Source organism: Zeugodacus cucurbitae, chromosome 2 (genome assembly GCF_028554725.1).
Source record: "Zeugodacus cucurbitae isolate PBARC_wt_2022May chromosome 2, idZeuCucr1.2, whole genome shotgun sequence".
In the NCBI taxonomy this organism is placed as follows: Eukaryota; Metazoa; Arthropoda; class Insecta; order Diptera; family Tephritidae; genus Zeugodacus; species Zeugodacus cucurbitae.
Window position 1 is genome coordinate 54,609,527 of NC_071667.1, and position 16,100 is coordinate 54,625,626.

The 16,100-nt window shown below is 33.5% G+C and overlaps 1 protein-coding gene across 1 annotated transcript; it reads left to right on the top strand.

The window, feature by feature from the left end:
* The first annotated feature begins 6,939 nt into the window (after positions 1-6,939).
* On the top strand, positions 6,940-15,497 carry LOC105209430 (probable multidrug resistance-associated protein lethal(2)03659). Its single transcript, XM_011179823.3, has 7 exons — positions 6,940-7,698; positions 10,854-11,084; positions 11,154-13,154; positions 13,225-13,618; positions 13,695-13,845; positions 13,915-14,863; positions 14,935-15,497. Exons 1-7 carry the CDS (start codon positions 7,619-7,621, stop codon positions 15,203-15,205), a joined length of 4,077 nt encoding a protein of 1,358 aa, XP_011178125.2. The 5' UTR covers positions 6,940-7,618; the 3' UTR covers positions 15,206-15,497.
* The last annotated feature ends 603 nt before the right edge of the window (positions 15,498-16,100 follow it).

Below are 16,100 nucleotides of genomic sequence, written 5' to 3' on the forward strand. Positions count from 1 at the left end.
TTTTTGTACACTATTTTAAGATAATTTGACAAATAATATTCTGAATCGATTGGAGGAATGCTATCGAGTTGATAGACCTTGGTCGAATATATATTTGAATACGGAACATCAAATGTTGAAAACACTTTCAAGAGAGAGAAAGCTTGAGACATTTACAAATATGTGTGAGAGTTTTCTACAATAATCAGAGATCAACCTTCATCAAGGCAATGCCAACACTCAGTATTTTTAACCGATCAATACTTTGAGTTGCTGATAAACTATCATCATCTAATGATATCTTTTATTACAATATATAAAGCAAAAACTGTGTAGTCAACCATTTTTGGAGAGTTTGATGTCCCAAAAAAATTTTTCCACGTTATATGACTATATATGGCTTGAAAAAAATATATTATTATTATTCTATATAAATAATTCATTGGCAAAATCAAAAAATCCATCTCACGGTTTTTTGTCAAAATGTATACAGATGGTCTCTAAATTGTCCAAATTTCCTATATTGTCCGGGGTTTCCTAAAAATTTAACGGTACTTTCTAAAATTGAAAACATGTATATTTTTAAAGCATGTATATTTTTCTAATTATAATGGCTGTTGAATGGCTGTGAAGAAATTAATTGTATTAAATTCGTTTATAATTTGCTTTTTTTTCTACATGATTTTTTATACGATATTATTCTTATAAGTTGGATATGGGAGTTGGAAACTATAACGACAAATCATGCTCAGCTGTTTTCTCGCTTTCTTTAATATTTTTACAAAGCCTTATTGAAAGTTTTGTCGGCCCAACCGTGACCATGAGAAGTCTTTTTGCGCATCATTACCATATAAGTGCAATTACTGTTCTATATGAGCTATATGAGCTATAGGACCTAATAGTCCGATGTGGTCAATTTTCTAAAAATTTGAATGTACTAGGGCCACTAAACAAAAAAATATGAATGAAAAAAATTGTCACGTCAGGTTTTCTTGTGGCATCAAAACAAATATATTCTTAAAAGGTACAAACATCAGCTACATTTAAAGAAATTATTGCCTAATATAGATAAAATACTTATGAGTTTCAAACAGTAATCTGCCAACATTTCTGAGTTAATGTAGGGACTGAGGTAATCTGGTAACTGATGTCCAGGGCATACTGGGTTTACGTAGGGAACACTTCTCTCACCTGCTGATTGGCAGTGAAAGTCCAACATTAGGAGAGGACGAACCCGATTCCCCGATCAATGATGTTCCAACAGATATTCCATGGGTCAACCATGAAAAAAAACGAATAGCAATTACACAACAAAGCGGCGGGGTCGATGGATTACCGGTCGAGCTATTCAAATACCATCTCAAAGAACTGATAAGGTGCATAAATCGGCTTCTTTGTAGAATTTGGTCGAACGAAAGCATGCCTGACGATTGGAACCTCAGTGTGCTCTGCCATAAAAAGAGTGACTGAACAATCTGCGCCAATTACCTTCGGATCAGTCTCCTTAATAATACCTGTCGAGCGTATTGTGTGAAACACTAAAGCCCAACGTCAACGAACTGATTAGACCTTATCAGTGGGGCTTTAGACCTGGAAAATCCACAATGGAAAACTAATACGGCTATGTACACTAAAAGGTCTGTTAGGATCGGGAAGGACCTCTCCAAGGCACCAAACGAGGCTTCAGACAGAGTGACTCACTATTGTGCGACTTCTTCATTTACTGCTGGGGAAAAATAATACGAGGTAAATAGAGAAGGTACAATATTCTATAAGAGTGTACAGCTACTGGCATACCCCGATTATATTGAGATCATTGGAAGCAACAACCTAACGTAATAACCTAATTGGTGCAATTCCTCACAGATGGTAATAAATTTTGAGCAATGTAATTTCCTAGAAACGATGCCAATTAGGATAAAATTAATACAATTGGGGTCAAGGTCGAGAGGTTATTCGAACTGATAGTGCCTGAGCCAATCAAATGAGGTTATGTATTGATGAGCGATTATCTTCCTTTTCAGGGTGTGATTGTGAAATTGCACTCTTAAATGTTTGTTAATATAATATAGTATTTAATTTACATTTCAAAGCTTTACAGAAAACACTTTGTACGAGTTCTTAATAATTGCATCAGTTCAATTGCGCATAATAATTTGTATGAGCTCTTTATCTAAAATATTTAAACACTTAGTACACAGTAGATGCGATTCTGCAAACAATATGCAATTCCCATTCATAAAACAATAATAATTTGTGTACGAACTGACTTGCTGCTAGATATGATGAAATTGATAAGATTGTTTGTGATTTTCTACAGTGTGTCTATTTACGTCGTAACTTTTAAATCATACAAAGTGTAATTGGATAGACTGAACAATATTTGAATAATTTTTGAAAATTTATAAGTTACACTTTTGGTAAACACTGTAGGCTTTTGGAATTATTTTTATAGTACTCTCTTCGAGTAGTAATTAATAGAAACCATAAAGTGTTATCAGTTTATAACGAAGTAATTTCGAAAAATATTGATGAAATTGGATGTAAATTAGATACAAGAGATGCATATGAATAGAATTTGAACGAAATGTTTACAAAAAGAGAGAGTTCATTTACATTTCTGAAATCTACAAAAATATTTTGTGTGTCCTATTGCGCAATCGTTCGAACAAAATACTGTAGAGCTTGTATACTATTGTACTAAATATTTTACATTTTCAGTAAAATATAATTGTTTGCTATTAATATTTTATATATGCATATCAATCTCTATGGAGAGTAAATTTTCTAGTACCCAATTTATCAATACATTTATTTCAAATTTAAGCCTTCAAATCATTTCTTATGACCTTGTTGTTGCTTAATGTATATGAAAACATTCTTGCCTAATCTCTATTAGGGTTTTAAACAAAAAGTACTGATTTATTACGAGATTACATGCATAGTTCATATCCCACTAAGCAATCTTGTTAATTTTTCAGTACGTATACATACATACATATTAACAATTTAAACACGTCTAGCAATGTAAAAAACATTTCAATTACAATTCGAATTTCACAACAGATTGCAGACGTGTTCACATACATACATAATCGTTTGTATGTGGGCGACAATGTTTCTAAAGAGAGCCAAATATATCTTCTTCTCTTCTTCTCTTAAATTTTTGCGAGAAAACTAACCGGCAGTGCGCAGAATGAAGAATTACAATAGTCTCAGTAAGTGATGAGCTAATATTTGGAAAATATATGTACATGTTCAATTAGAGGTTGAAATTTTTTGTTTATTTAGTTTTTAGTAAAAATTAATAAATCTTAATTAAAAGTTGTCATCGTAGTTGTGTAAACTACTTCCTACATACATATATTATATCAGGTCGATTTGGTAGTCTTTGGCCGGATAAAAACAGGGCCCATACATCGATTGTCGCAGGAACGCACACTTGAGCTATAATTCTTCTTGTAGTGATGAATTATTTGATTTTAATTTAATGGATTTACGAAAATTAGTATAAATCTGACTATTTTCTCTAGTTATTACTCTTTACTTTCATTACTTTCTCTTAAATTGTTTTCTTTAACTTAAATTCTTCTTTTGTTTTCTAAATGCATAGCATCTTATCACAAATTGTTTCGAAAATGTCGTTGCAATATGCATTTCATAGATTTCTAGCAACTGCATTGAGTGCATATGAGACGATCCCCTTTTTGGTGACGTCATACCGGCTAGAAAACGTCATACTAGAGAAATATTTTCGCAGAGTTTATTTGTATCAATAAAACTCTACATACAGTAGAATCCCGATTATTCGGATCCAATAAAAGCAGGAGTATTCACGATAATCGAAAATCCGTAGAATCAATTTCAAAGCAAATTAAACAATATTTTGATTTTAAAAAATTTTTATTATATAATGGGTTTTACATGCGTCGTTTATAACGATATTGAATTACATAATATCTACAGTATACCAATTATGAGCTTACACATTACTTTACAATAAACACACTTTTTCATATAGGAGAACAAGAAGATGTTCCATTACAACAATTGGCCAACTAGATTATGGCTGCAGGCATAATTTTCATGAGAAAGACACAACATCATTTCGAATGTTTTTTTTATAGCAGACCTTGATGCATATTCGTATGGTAGCATGGCCTGGGGCACAGTTTCATGAGAAACTTGAATAATACACCTTTTGCTGAACTCCTTCGTAAGAGTCCTCCGAAATTTTCGAAATTTGGTCAAGTTTTCGAGTCATTAAGTCCTGTGTAAGTCCAGTAATTTATAATTAAAGACCTCTTATTCGCTTTGGTTCCAGTATTTTCTTATTTATTTTCGTTTGAGTGTTACAGAAAGATTTCTGATAGCTCTCACCCCATTGGTGATTATAGGGTAATAGTTGGACCACTTCAAACAATAACCCTACTGTTATTCTTACGAAGAATAGGTGACGGTAAATTACTGTCAATTGTGTAATATATTCTATGAAATAAATAAAAACGAATTGTGAAAAGAGTTGTTTGACACTGACAAAATTGAATGATACATGTTTTTTGTTGTTCTTGGTTTGCTTTCGCATTGCTTTTACACCGTTTTTTTTATAAATTTCCTTTAAATACTATAAGTAAACATCATTGATTAAAAAATCCGTTAAAATGAAATAAAAAGCAATATATTTTGCTGCTGAAAGTGAAAAAATGTGTTTATTGGTAATGTGTAAACTCATTCTTGACATACTGTATGTAATTTAACTCTAGAAGGTCATCGCTATTTTTATAACGTAGAGGTCATCCCTCGTCGATTCGACGACGGCATTACTCAAAGTCCTTAATATATTATCCTACCTATCAAAACCTAAATAAATAAAATCAATATATTCATATTACCTGGTTTATATATCTTCTAAATAAAACAATATCAAACAGTTTTTCTTAAATATTTTATTAAATAAATAAAATTTTCACAGCTCTGATTCATTCGGCTTTTGTACAAAATAAACACTCGCGTCGTCGAAACGACGAGGCATGACTTTCCAGGGTTAAAATTTTATTTGAAGATAACTTGTGATTGAACGTTGTTGTAATGAATCACATCTTTTCCTTGCGGCCAAGTCCCTGATGCACTTCAATTGTACCAACTGTATGGGATCCGATTCGACCTGTCTTTCAAACCACTTAAAAGCAAAATCTAGAGCTACAAAAAAACATATGTACATCTCCAGCTTCAGTCTTTTCATCATCTTATCACACTTTACTGTTGAAATCGTCAATGATTTCTTCATTAGCATAAACTTGTAATTTTAAAACATATTTAAATTGGCAAATAGAGCCGAGCTGAATGCGTTCGAATAATCGGGATTCTACTGTAGTACAGAAATACAGTGGAACTTCTCTAACTCGAATCACCATAATCCATAAAAATACTTCGAGTTAGAGAGACTTAGAGTTATAGAATTTTCATTAAAACATTTAACTTTCAAAAACTTGTAAAATATAGATTTATACACAGTTTTATTTATTTACTTCGCATAAAGTTTTTTGAACATACATGTAAAAACATGTATTCTGTAATTTTGTGTGTTGCAGTTTGCTCTTGACGTCTATATCGTATGCCTTTGTTACATGATTTATGCAATCCATATGGGAAATATGACAATTTTGGTTCGTCTCTATACGAATATAGGGACTCCTTTAAAATTGTTCCTTGATAGCAAAATTTTAAATTTTGTATTATGCCCTGGTCGAAAAGTTCGAGTTATGAAAGGTAATTTCTATGAAATTTGATTTCTAAACTCTATTTTCAATTCAAAAGTTCAAGTTATGGAGATCTTCGAGTTATAGAAGTTCGTGTTATGGAAGTTCCACTGTAGATGGCAATAGAAATTGAGAATATATGTACATACATACATATGACAGTAGCAAAATCACCCCAGTAGTTAGTTGCCAACGTCTTATTTATAGGGTGAGTATCACATGTGTGGGTATATCATAAAAAATATTTTTGACGAGTGTAGACTTTACAACTCGTAGGTATAACTTTTTTTTTTTTGTTATTTAATTTTTCTATATTGGCAAAGATTTGAGAAAACTATCATAGAAGGAAAAGCAAATAAAATTCTAAGAAAATTTCACAATAAAAACAATTGTGTGGGTGTAGAAAAAAATATACAGTAAATATGTCTGGAATCACAACGAGTACAAAGGATGTTATTAATCTATTATTTTAGTATAAATGGAGATATATTCATACTTATAGGTAAGTATATAGTAGGTAGGCATTATGAAACTTTTCAGTAAAGCATTCACTTCTGGTTTTGTAAACATTTTTTAATTAAAATTGTTATTCAACTCAATTAATCCAATTTTAAATATGTATGTTATTCTATTAGATTTTTTATTTAATCTCCAACACTTGAATTATGACTCATTTCACAGCTTTGTGAAATTAATTCTTGCAAGATTTCCCGACCTACCACAACATAACATTACCAAAAGCCGCATATTTAACTAAAATGCGCTTAAATTAAGAGCGAATCGGCGAAAGAGCGCGTAGAAAATGCCTATCTCTGTGTGGTTTTCGTACATAATTGCTTTGTTTCCAACTGCGCTCACTAGCCGACACAATAACAATGCATGCGTGGGGAAAAACAAAAAGCGCCTAAGTTGACTTACGCGTTTTAACGTTTGAGCGCATAAAATTAAGAGTTGAAAATAGAATTAAGCTGACTTTAGTTAATGAAATTGTATTAAATTATGAAGCTCATTATGAAGTTATATATTTTGTACAAATTGTGTGTAAAATATTTAGTTTTGTTTTAACAGTAATGCATTTAAAACAATTTTTGTTAGAATTGACTTATGCGCTTTTTGCTGTTAATTGCAGTTTTAGTGTAGTATGTACACTTGTGCATAAATAAAGGAAACAACCCCCTTTTAACAAACAAATTGGAGAGTTTGGTTGGTTAGAGATTCAGTTGGCTTTGTGCGCGTGCTGCGTTCTGTTGTGGTGCTTTGTGGTGCTTGACTATTGAAAATTACCTCCGCACAACGTCCCCGACGAAAACGAAGAACGAGCACACAAAATAATACAAATCTGCTACACGCCGCTACAGACAATAAATACTAAATAACAAAAAAAAAAAAAAAAGTGGAGAAGAATAATTACACGTTTTTTTCACGATTTATGTACGTGCATGTGTATGTGTGCAATTGATTGGCAAGCAATATGCGAACATAGTAGCGATTACAACTTTGTGATAACTCTCTTTTTATATTAATAATTGTGTTTGTTGTTGTTTTTGGTTTTTGTCGGATTCTGACACAATTAACTGCCATTATTATATTATATTTATCGATTATTTGATAAATTTGATAAAAATTTATAAGATTCGCATAAGCAATATTGGTTAATTTGTATGAGCACATTACTTTCCCGTTAATGAAAGTGATAAGTGCAATATAAAATTACACGAAAGAAAAAAATAAGGATACTAAGTATATGTAGTAAATAAATTATACGTAAAGTTTGTGATACAATTGCGAAAAAGTGAAATTTGTGCCGTACTGTGTGGAGCACAAGAAAAAAGTATTAAACTTAACTGTAAATAAATTATTGTCATAAATAATATTAAATAATGAACCGGACTAGAAAAAAGATTGAACGTCCAAAAAATCCATATCCAACGGTAAATTTGCTCTCACGCTGGAGTTTCTGGTAAGCATCGAAATTAATCATATGTGTGTGTGTGTGGTGGATTGAATGAAGAAGAGGAAGAGGGACATGACTTTGACAGATTTAAATATGTAAAATACTCGAAAAAAGTATGATTTGTTCTTTGTTTAATTCAACACTTTGTTACTTTGCTGAACTTTTTTTTATATTTTTTTTTTGCGTATTTTATTTTATATTTTTTATACGAAATGCGTATAAAAATATTATCAATTTAATTGAAATTATAAAGCATATATAAGCTCTTATTGCTATAAATTATTCATGTGCATATTCAATCAAACATACATATGTATGTTTTTGTTGTTTGTAATTGCCTGTGTTACAAGTCTCATATGTATGTAGGTATATATCTGTGCTTATGTGTGTTCGTCACATTCTCGCCTTCTATATAACGTTCCAACTAATTGCAGCAGCATTGCAATTAAATACAATTAAACAAAAAATTAAGAACAAAAACGGAAATTGGAACTAAATTGATTAGTACCAATATGGTAGTTTAATAAATGTAGATTAAATTTTATTTGTATGAGAAATAAAATGTTTTAGGGACATTTTTCAGATTTTTGGACGAATGAATCATTACATATTTTATGATTAGGTTAAAGCAACAAAATATATTTTCATATATATTAATATAAATATACATTTATATATACATATACATATATTTATATGGAGAAATTGTTAATTTTTAACACTTAAACAATACTAAAGGGGCACGTACCTGCTTTTTAGCTTGCGGAATGGAATTATTAATTACCAAACAAGCTGAAAAAAAAGAAAAAAGTATGTAGTTTGTTTAAAAAGTAATTAATTATATTAAGATATCTGTTTAATAAACTTTCTAAATTATAAACTTTATAATTAATTTTTTATATTTTTAAATTATTTTGCATAAATTTGGTGTTTGACTTGTTTTTAATATAAATATAAAGAAAAAGTCAAACAAAGAGCTATAATTAATTATAAGTATGTCACATAGAGTGTCTGCCATACATTAAGGTGGTACGATTTACTGGAATTTCTTTTATTTAGTTTTTGAGATGGCATACAAATTATTATTATTACGGTACTTTATACTATCTATAACGTTTGGAGTTTCAAAACAAAAAAAAAAAAACAAAACAAAAAAATCCCTACAGCCAATAAAATTTCATACGGCATATTAAAAAATATAGTTTCTAAATAATAAAAAATATTTTAAATACAGTAGTTTTCCGAAATAACGAATATTCGTTTTGACGAAAACCGCTTATAGCGAACAACCAAATTTTTTACATTGAGTACCTTAAATAACGAACATCGGTGATTTGTAAGTACTCGGTTTAACGAATAACATGAAGAAATAGAAAAAAATTAAACAACATCGAACCAGAATTAAAAAAAAAAAAAATTAAATTTTATTAAAAAGCTTAAATTTATTGATCAGCACCAAATAGAGGTATAAGTGTCAGAATTGGTCCATTTTGGAAGAATTTATTGGAATTGTTTTATTATGGTTTTTCATTTTTTAACAAATAATTAATAAAACAATTTATAAAACTGCAATTTATGGATATATAACTAATTTTTATTGATAAAAATACCTCTAAGTGAGTACTCGAATTAACGAAAAATTCGATGTAACAAACAGGCCTGACAATTAATGTGTTCGTTATTTCGGAAAACTACTGTATATACAAACATAATCAGAGTTTATTGCATGTACGAGGTGTGTTCAAAAAATAACGGGAATTTTTTTTTCGACCTTCCTCTTGGTATCTGTACGTATTTAATTTCAGTAGAAATCTTCCAGAAAAAAACACCGAGAAGGTTGATTATGCCCATAATTTTTACTTTTTTGGTAACTTACATACATACTATAATTAATAATGGCGTTTCAAGTAAGCTAAATTTCGAAATTCGAAAGCGAATATATCGATTTTGGAGGCTAACTTCGAAAATGGAGAACATAATTTTATATTTGGTCCAATACCCAGAAACAAATCAATTTTTTCGGAAAATTTAAATTTCAAACTAGATCAAACCAACTAGTTATATTTTGCATTACATCGTGCCTATCGGAAGTATATATAACTACATAGGTGTAAATAGTATGTGTAAAATTGTTGGTTACTGATTGCTGACAGACCTTTTGTGTCAATCATATTGAGATAGTAAGTAATTGTCGGTAAAAGGTAGTCCTTTGCATGGTAATAATGGCTTTAATGTGCGCTAGTTTCAATTTTAACAATTTAACAAGTTTAAATTTTTTCAACCTTTTATTTTTTATGTATATGGGAATTCGATACTGCTTAAGAGTATAGCAATCATGATTAAAATTATGATTAATTATGAGCTCTTCTGATGATAAAGTTTATAATACGAAAAAATACAATAAAATTGCGCTTCGAAAGCGTAAGAAATCCTCATAACTTTCGTAAATCGTTATCTCAAGCTATATTTTAGATACTTTTGCTAAACAATTTTGCAGTTAAATATTTAAAGTATATTTACACATACATATATTTAATATTATATTTAAAAATCAAGTTTCCAGTATGCCTTTTTTCTTCTTTATGTCTGGAAACTCTACTTTATGATGAATAGAAAGTAATATTAAATGAAAACTAATCATGATCTTCCATAAAAAGTTTAATTGCTACTTGATATACATAAATAAGTATTAACTTTTGAAGTGACTAACCCTATTTATGTAATATATTTAATCTAACATACGTAAGCGTTCGTATATTGGCCCTCAAAACTTAATACTTTCAATTTATACTACAATCAATTTTACGATTTCAAGGTTGTGCTGATAAACCGTTTATAAAAATTTTTGAAACCGAAAATTTTAACTGGGTTTATTGCACTCTATAGGCAAACGTATACACTCGCACATACATTTGTAGCGCTTTGCACTCTGCGCTTCACGTGCGTAAGCTCAACCGGTTTTTTTTTTGTTTGTGCTCATAAATTTTGTTAAGAATTTTTTTCCGATTTCTAATTGTAGCCGCATTTATGCACAGCGTTTTTAGGTTAACTACTTCACATAAACAAAATTCTTGTTTTGTTTTGTCTGCACTATTCTTCCATTACGCGCACTAACTGCTTTCACAATTTGTTTTTTCAAATATTCTTTTTTTTGTTTTTAGGTGGATGCGCGATATCTTCCGTTTGGGTTTGAAGGGTCCGCTAAGAGAGGAGGATTTATATCAGAATCGTGAATCGTTAGATAGCGGAAGGCTCACTGATAAGTTCAGCAAGCTGTGGGAACAGGAACGTATGCGCAAGAAACCCAGTATTTTGCGTGTGATTGGACGTGCCTATGGATCAGTATTTTTGCCGCTCGGCGTGCTTTATTCCATCACTGAATCGATTTGCAAGTGAGTCTAATATTTTCAGCCGTCGTCATATAAATAAGAAATGATTTTCATTATTTTCCATTATTTTAGAGCCATACAACCGCTGTTGCTAGGCGGTCTGGTCGCCTACTTTGTCGAAGGTCAGACAACAACAACCGAATTGGACGCTTACAAACTCGCCGCCGGAATTGTGCTATGTTCTGTGATACCAGTTTTTACGTTTCATCCGTTTATATTTTACATATTTCAAGTGGGCACTAAAATAAGAATCGGCCTATCGGGTCTAATATATCGCAAATGCTTGCAAATCTCGAAAAATGCCAGTAACGATGGGTTACGCGGTCGTGCCATAAATATACTTTCAAACGATGTGGGTCGCTTTGATGTGGCGCTGGCCTTTCTGCATGATCTGTGGAAGGGACCAACCGAGTCGATACTTATCGGCTATCTTATGTATCGTGAGATTGGTATCTCAGCAGTTATTGGCGTGGCCTTCATGTTGAGCTTTATACCCTTACAGGCTTATGTCGGCAAGAAAGCGGCCTATTACCGACGTAGAACTGCCGAACGTACGGATTTGCGCGTAAAGTTGATGAATGAAATTATACAGGGTATACAGGTGATCAAAATGTATGCTTGGGAGAATTCGTTTGCCAAACTTATAGCGGATATACGATATAAAGAGGTGCGCGCCATCAAGGGTACCTCGTATATACACGCGGCGCTCAGTTGTACCTCTATGATATCACCGTTATCAGTTTTTCTCGCCTTGGTTTCGTACATTTATCTCGGCGACTCGTTGACGGCGAAACGCGTGTATACGGTATCTTCCTATTTCAACATGTTGAACGATTCGATGGTACACTTTTGGCCATTGGCGATCACATTCGTATCAGAGGCAACGGTATCGGCGAAACGTGTGCGCGAATTCCTACAAGATGGCGATGCGGCCACAACGCCCGTATTGAAAACTGATAAGAAACATTTGACGAAGAAGTACAACAATGAGAAGAATGAGAAAGTTGAGCTTAATGGCAACGTGAGTGAAGGAGAGAATTTCGGCGAACTTGCCAACGGACGTGAAATACATCCGCACGCGGAACGTAAGGGCGTCGAGATACGAAATGTTAGCGCTACATGGGATGCAGATACACCGACGGATGGAAAGGGAAACGTCGCACTTTCGGAGCTAAATGTGAAAATTGGTGAGCGCGCTTTGGTAGCCATCGTGGGTCCTGTTGGTGCGGGCAAATCGACTTTATTAAATGCACTGTTGGGTGAGGTTAAAATTAATTCCGGACAAATTGTGATCAACGGCGGATTATCGTATGCGGCGCAAGAACCTTGGGTTTTCGAGGGCACTGTACGCGATAATATAGTGTTTGTGGATTCGTACAATGAACGACGTTATAAGAAAGTCATAAAAGCATGTGCATTGGAACGTGATTTGGAGCTGATGCCGAATGGTGATTTAACAATTGTCGGTGAGCGTGGCGTTAGCTTGAGTGGTGGACAAAAGGCGCGCGTTAATTTGGCACGTGCAATTTACCACAAAGCAGACATATATCTGCTGGACGATCCACTTTCAGCTGTGGACACACACGTTGGAAAACACATATTCGAACGTTGCATTACCGAGTTTCTCTATGATAAGATAGTCATATTGGTGACTCATCAACTGCAATATCTTTTCGAAGTGGAACAGCTGATACTCATGAACTCGGGCCGCATTGAGGCACAGGGCAGATATCAGGATTTGCAGAAAAATGAAAAGTGTCAGTTCCTATTGATGCAAGCGACGTATGAGATACCTAATGAAGATGCCGATACAACAGATGCGCTTAGCGTAGATAGTCGCATGTCGCGCAGTGAATCGGAGAAGAGCATGGAGCATCATCAGCTGCTGCATGCGGATGAAGCACCAGTCGAGGATATACACCAAGAGCAACAGGCCGTAGGTTCTGTGAAATTGGATGTCTACATGTCATACTTCAAAGCCTTAGAAAGTCCCATACTACTTCTGATAATCGTAGCATTATTTATTTGCGCGCGATTTATGCTCACTGGTGTCGATTACTTTTTGTCTAGATGGTAAGTACAGTTATGCAGACTTTTTAGGATGTAATTGCTTAACTCAAACTATTTCTCGTCCTACCTGCAGGGTTATTTGGGAAGAAAAAGTTTCGATAGCCAATGCCACGCCCATGAGCAGCGTGCAAGAAAGTAATGTCACCTTATCGGCAAACGACACTCTGAGCAATCATACCACCGTACGTAGCGTGGAAAATGAGGAAGCAGTGCGTCAGGAGTTGGTCATTTTCTATGCAATTATACTAGGTTCCACAATGGTTGTTTACATACTGCGTACATTCGGTTTCTTCCGCATGTGTATACGTATATCGCTCAAACTGCACGATCGTCTCTTCCGCGGCATCACACGCACAAGCATGTATTTCTTCAATGTCAACTCATCTGGCAGAATACTAAATCGTTTTGCTAAGGATATACGCACTGTGGATACCGATGTGCCACATACATTATTGGACTGTATAGCGGTAAGTCAGAGTGCAGTTGCCTGTTGCAATGCGATTGCTTAATTAATAAAATTTTTTTTTTTTTTTTAATTTACAGTTTGCTATTGACATCTCTGGCGTGCTGATAATAGTAGCCATTGCCAATTATTGGTTATTAGTGCCGGCAGCATTTATTGTCGCTTTCCTCTTTCTATTCCGTTACATCTATGTGAACACCAGTCGTAGCGTTAAGCGCATCGAATCTATTAGTAAGTGGTTTCTTATTTTATTTTTTGAAAAATTTTCATTAATTGCAACTATTTAATTTCACTTTACAGCACGTAGTCCAATATATTCCTTGACCAATCAGACATTTCAAGGACTTAGCACGATACGCGCTTTAAAAGCTGAATCGGCACTGGATGCGGAATTTCACGATTACATGAATGGCAACACATGCGCCTGGTTTCTGTTCATCTCCTGTACACGCGCCTTTGCGCTGTGGTCGGACTTCTTGTGCGTACTCTACATTGCAGCGGTGACTTTCAGTTTTCTCGTCTTACACAATCAGTTCAATAGCGGTGATGTAGGTTTGGCCATATTACATTCGATGACCATGATCGGTATGTGTCAATGGGGTATGCGACAGACGGCGGAATTGGAAAACGATATGACCAGCGTGGAACGTATACTCGAGTATACGCAACAGCCACAAGAACCGCCGCTACACACAGAGCCGAGCAAGAAACCGAAAGGTGAATGGCCCAGTGAAGGACGCATTGAGTTCCAAGACTTGAAATTGCGTTATTCGCCAAAGGACTCGTATGTGCTGAAAGGCTTGAATTTTGTCATAGCACCACAGGAGAAGATCGGTATTGTTGGTCGAACTGGTGCGGGAAAATCTTCCATTATACAATCACTCTTTCGTTTGGCCTGCAATGAGGGTGCGATACTCGTGGACGGTGTTGATATCGAGCAACTTGGCTTACACGATTTGAGAAGTAAAATATCGATAATACCACAAGATCCTGTATTATTCTCGGGTACTCTGCGCTATAATTTGGATCCCATGGAAGAGCGCACTGATGCGGAAGTGTGGAAGGCATTGGAAGATGTGGAATTGCGTGGACATGTGTCGACACTGATAGGCGGTATTGCGTGTCGCATGTATGATGGTGGTGCGAATTTCAGTGTGGGTCAACGGCAACTGGTTTGTTTGGCACGCGCCATACTCAGGAACAATAAGATACTTATATTGGACGAGGCTACGGCTAATGTGGATCCAGAGTAAGTTGGATATTAAACGATTTTATTTACATATGCATAATTAAATCTAATATGGAACACTTTCTTTGCAGAACTGATAAACTGATACAAAAAACTATTCGCACCAAATTTGCCAAATGCACAGTGTTAACAATAGCCCACCGTCTGCACACCGTAATGGACACTGATCGTGTTTTGGTCATGGATGCCGGACAAATGGTGGAACTGGGCCATCCATATGAACTATTGCAGCAACCGAACGGTTTTCTACGACAATTAGCCGAACACACTGGTATCGCTATGACGAATTTGTTGATGAATGCAGCCGAGGAGAGTTACCAACAAAAGAAGAAAGATTTATAAGCAGTCACATACGATACCTAACATTTGCAATTAAAACACCATTAAAGAATTTATTGTGATAAATTTAACTTTTGTAACTAGCCACTGATTGTTTACAATCTCGAAAAACGAATTTTGTACTTACGCATTATATTATATTAAAAAAAAATGTCTTAAATGAACTACGTAACTTATGCTTTGATACTTAAAATATGTAAACGTACATAAATATTGTATTTACTCTGAAAAATATACGCGTATCTAGTTTGTATAAATAATAAAGATTTTCGTAAACAATTTTGTAAAAAATAAATATTTTGTACTGCTTTATAAATACCCCTATTTTTATATAAAAGTAAGAAACCTCTGCCTACTATTAGAAAATATATAATATTTTATATTAAAATAGTGAAAGCAAAGAGCACAAACTCACTCATATTTAAGTCTTGAAAATATAATTTATAAAAAATAAAGAAAAAAATATGTGTAAACTAATAATTGTTTGTTTCAATTTTGATAAATAAATTTACAAAGAATACGAAGTTACACAGTGAAAAGTCATTGGATGAGAGAAATTTGTGTCAAAAGAGGAGTTTATCATATCTTGCCGATCTGCAGAAAACGTATTTTTCAGTTAGGATAAAGAGGCTAAAGCAGTGAGCGTATCAAGCATATTTTCAAAATTTATTTTTACTTTTGCAGGTCACGACCTTATCGTACATCCCTCCTATATTACTGATATGATTACGGAGGCCAACTATAAGTAATAATTGCTTATTTATTATAAGTAAAGAAAAACAATTTTACATAAGATATGCATTTTTTTATGGATTTTTCGAAAGAGCGTAAATGCAGAGAACGTAAAAAACTATCTATTTACGCTCCATGTTCAGTTTGTAACGTATATCTTTTGAAA

Excerpts from the sequence above, each read along its gene's own strand:
- LOC105209430 (XM_011179823.3), top strand. The coding sequence starts at position 7,619 with ATGAACCGGACTAGAAAAAAGATTGAACGTCCAAAAAATCCATATCCA. Across the intron at positions 13,155-13,224 it reads GATTACTTTTTGTCTAGATG|GGTTATTTGGGAAGAAAAAG; the intron begins GTAAGTACAGTT and ends TCCTACCTGCAG. Across the intron at positions 13,846-13,914 it reads TAAGCGCATCGAATCTATTA|CACGTAGTCCAATATATTCC; the intron begins GTAAGTGGTTTC and ends TTCACTTTACAG.